Consider the following 3,944-nt stretch of genomic DNA (forward strand, 5'->3'; position numbering starts at 1 on the left):
TCTGGAACTCTATTGGAGGGATGCGACAGCATTATTCCACAAGAAATTCCATAATTTGGTGTTTTATTGATGGTGGTGGAAAATGCAGTCTCAGGCGCCGCTCCAGAATCTCCCATATTGGGTTATATACATAACGCTAAGCATGATGGGATGTGGATTTCTTATTTAACTCAGGAACCACACCTGTGTGGAAGCACCTGCTTTCAATTTACTTTGCATCCCTCATTTACTCAAGTATTTATTTTATTTAGCCAGTTACCTGTACCATCCAGCTCTTTACATATAACCTTTCCTTCTACCCCTAACCTCCATTGTAGCGGTACATTGATCTACACAGGATAACACATCAGAGAAAGGCCAAACTCTGTGGTGTGAATAAATGTATATTTATTCCCTCTCTCCTTTCTTTGGGGAAAGGGGGAGTAGGATTTGACCACAGTGTGGTAACGTAGGGGCACATTTCCATCAGAAAGGCTTCTCTGATGATCGTCTGCATTCCAGACATCCTCATTAATAAACCAGAGTAATGCCAAAATGGTTCAATCAGACATAACTCACCCACCCACACCCTGCCTTTTAGTTTTAACACTTGCTTCCCAGCTGCTCTATGAGCTTTTCTGCCAGTCTGTGTGTTTGTGTATACTTTGACTCTGTGCAATTTTGTGTGCTTCGTGTGTGTATGTGTGCGCTCGTGACTGTGCGTGCGAGCATGTATGTTTGTCTGTGTGTGTATGTGTTTGCGTTGGCCAATCCTGAGGCTCCCTGTGGAATTCACACACCATCGTTCCACCACATCCTCAGCCAATGGCAGTGTGCGGATGAATCCAAAATCCCAGCAGGCTTAGAGAGGCAGAGAAAAATATTGACACGCCCTCTTTGTGCCCTCTCTTCCCCCCTTACCCCTCTCTCCCTACCTGAAGTGTGCCCTTCCTCTCTCCTCTCCAGATAAATTATTTGGTAAAGGTGAGCAGGAGTGCATTCATCGTCAGAACGGTGTAAAAATGCTATAAGAACACAAAGTGGCGTTAATGTCAGAGAGAGAGAGAGAGAGAGAGAGAGAGAGAGAGAGAGAGAGAGAGAGGAGTATTGTGAGGGGTTTATGTGGAATCAGTGTACTTAACGTCAACAATTCATGTTTTCCTAGATAAACATTAAATCTGCATAATGCATTCTTGATTTTATATATCTATTATACATAATTTTCTGAGTCTCAACACAATGCGACACAGTCTGGCTGTTCTAATCGTGTGTGTGCGTGTGTGTAGTCGTGTGTGTGTGTGGGTGTGTGTGTGAGAGAGAAAGAAAGAGAGAAAGAAAGGAATGGTGAGGTCATTGAGTTGGTCCTCTCAAGCTTGGACCAAAGCGACAGAATTGGTTTCCATGGCAACGGTGCCCCCTCTGTCTGAGGCTGCATTTGTAAAGACCCTCCAGCAACAGGGAGGAGAGGAGCGATAGGAGAGAGTCGAAAGAGAAGAGGAGAGAGAGGACTGGGGGAACAATGTGAAACATTTTCTGGAGAGAGAGGGGGAATAAGCCAGACAGAGAGGGGGAGAGGTTGATGCCAGAAAAAGAGATATAAAGGGAACCAAAGGGAAAGAGGGTGGGGTGGGGGGCTGTATAAAAATATATTTAGAAAGGGCAAACGGGTTTTAGAGGAATAGAGATAGACCTCTATCTCAGTGCCCAGCTCTCTCAACCACACCATCACCTCTTGTCCTGTGGTGTGATGGACACTGTGCTCTCTCTTCCCAGAGACAAGCCTGAACACACACCCACGCACGCACGCACGCACGCACGCACGCATACACACACACACCCATACACATGCACACAGAAACACACACAAACAGTCAAACCCAGAGTGGCCCCCAGGGAAGGGAGTCCTCAAGTTTCATTGGTGTTGATTGGAGATAAAGCGGAAATTAAAGAGATGAGGGTAGAAACATAACAGATTCATTGGAGAGTTCTACGGTCTGCTAAAATGCCAAATAACAGTCCCTAATGTAACGGACATCAAGCTGTTACATAACAAGTACCACTTTCTCCTGATTGGTCTCACACCAAGGCTCGAACCCAGGCACAATTGAGGAGCAAGTTGCTGAGCTGTGGCTCATGCAGGTGGATTGATTTTATATTCTCTGTCCATCCCAAGGACACACAAACGTTTCAGCTTTACACCTTCTTCAGTGTGTGTTTGTGCAAAGCGTTAAAATGTTGTCTGAGAAAGGTGCAAAGGTGCCAATAGGTCTTCTCGCTTGAACCATGGGTGCTGTGTTGTTCTCTGACATCACAAAGACTGAGGGAGAGATGGAGAGAACGTGTTAAGTGCTGTTGTAGCTGCTTGTCTGCTGTTCATTCCCATAGCCAAACTTTTCCTCTGTAGTGGTTTGAATATTTCTCTGCCCCTATTGATGGGAAAGGGTTCCTCCATCCCCCATCCAGCCAACCCAAGGTCCCACAGCCTGAGAAGGGCCCTACAATACCAGACTCTGTCCAATCAGTCTAGAACTCTCTCAATGATCACTCCGACAAAGGCATGGCATCGGAGAGGCCTCCTTTGAGACTCATTGAGAATGCTGTCCGGTATGAAAAATTATGTGTGAACGGGGAATGTAACAGAGGGTGTGTGTGTGTGTGCGCGCGTGTGTGTGTAAGGAAGAAAGATAGTTATTTGTGTGTTTGGCATGAGTGGTGAGAGAAGAGTTTTCGTTTTGTGTGTTTCAGCTGCAGTTCTGTGAGAACGCAAACTACAGGATCCATGCAAGCTGCAGGTGTGTGTATGTGTGTATGTATGCGTGTGTGTGTGTGTGTGTGTGTGTGTGTGTGTGTGTGTGTGTGTGTGTGTGTGTGTGTGTGTGTGTGTGTGTGTGTGTGTGTGTGTGTGTGTGTGTGTGTGTGTGTGTGTGTGCGTGCGTGCGTGCGTGCGTGCGTGCGTGCGTGCGTGCGTGCGTGCGTGCGTGCGTGCGTGCGTGCGTGCGTGTGTGTGTGTGTGTGTGTGAGCGCAACCTAAGGAGCTACCAAGATGTAATAAGCCATGCAAGAGTTTGAGAGGGAAAGGGACAGTATTGTTCAGGAAAACACAGGGACAAAGGTGTCATGTTAAAAAGGTTTATTTCAACAACTCAGATTTTGTTCTCTGTTTTGAAGTCTGTATTCCCAAAAAAGTACAAAATAAAACAAGTACATCAAAGGATTAGAAATCACATCAATGAAAACGAAGACACATTGTGTTGTTTCTTTTATATCAATCCAAGCATTTTTTTCATATATTTATACATACTCACTTAATTAGTCAGACAAACATTGAAACCTCTCAGTAACTTTTATATTTTTTACAATGTTTAACTTCTTTTTTTAAACTCCATATGATTTTTTTCTTTTTACAAAATACACCAATGCAGGCAGGGGAATATGAGTGTATATGTGAGTGTGTGTATGTACATATATGTATGTGTTTGTGTGTTCTGGTGTGTCGGTTTGTGTGTTCTAGTGTGTGTATGTGCGTGCGGGCAGGGGGTAAGGGGGAGCAGAGTGACAGCAACGAAGGGGCAGGGCAGCGAGGCAGGGGGGCGTGATTGGGCGTAAGGGGTCGCTATAGGCGGTGGCAGGTCAGGGGGGAGTTTCAGCTGGGGTGGTGTGTTTTTTTTTTTCAGCGGCGTGGGCCGCTTGGTGGCAGTGTTGCCGTGTTGTAGACGGTGGTTGGCTGGTGGTAGCAGTTGTAGGCGTGGTGGCTGGGATAGAGAGCAGGACTGGAGCTCTCATCCCGACCCAGGCTTCTACATCATGTTGTTCTGCAGTGAGTTTACCTCCGAGGAGTTCTCCTCGCCCAGTACCTTGTGGTTCTCGTGTTTGGGGGTCAGGGAGTTGTGGATGTTCAGGGAGTCGTCCTCCTTGGGCACCGGGGCCTTCACGGGGTCCTCCAGCTTGTTCTGGGCATTAGGATC

The 3,944-nt window shown here is 46.5% G+C and overlaps 1 protein-coding gene across 5 annotated transcripts in view; it reads right to left on the bottom strand.

The window, feature by feature from the left end:
- Positions 1–3,094: 3,094 nt before the first annotated feature.
- Positions 3,095–3,944, bottom strand: part of LOC135520270 (chondroitin sulfate proteoglycan 5-like) — a 50,562-nt gene continuing 49,712 nt past the window's right edge. For all 5 annotated transcript variants that reach the window (XM_064945691.1, XM_064945690.1, XM_064945689.1 and 2 more), the window contains one exon: positions 3,095–3,944. This exon is cut by the window's right edge and continues 3 nt beyond it. In XM_064945691.1, the coding sequence (XP_064801763.1) occupies positions 3,777–3,944 (168 nt within the window). In that variant the 3' untranslated portion in view covers positions 3,095–3,776.

The sequence above is a fragment of the Oncorhynchus masou genome, chromosome 29, assembly GCF_036934945.1.
Source record: "Oncorhynchus masou masou isolate Uvic2021 chromosome 29, UVic_Omas_1.1, whole genome shotgun sequence".
Lineage (NCBI taxonomy): Eukaryota > Metazoa > Chordata > Actinopteri > Salmoniformes > Salmonidae > Oncorhynchus > Oncorhynchus masou.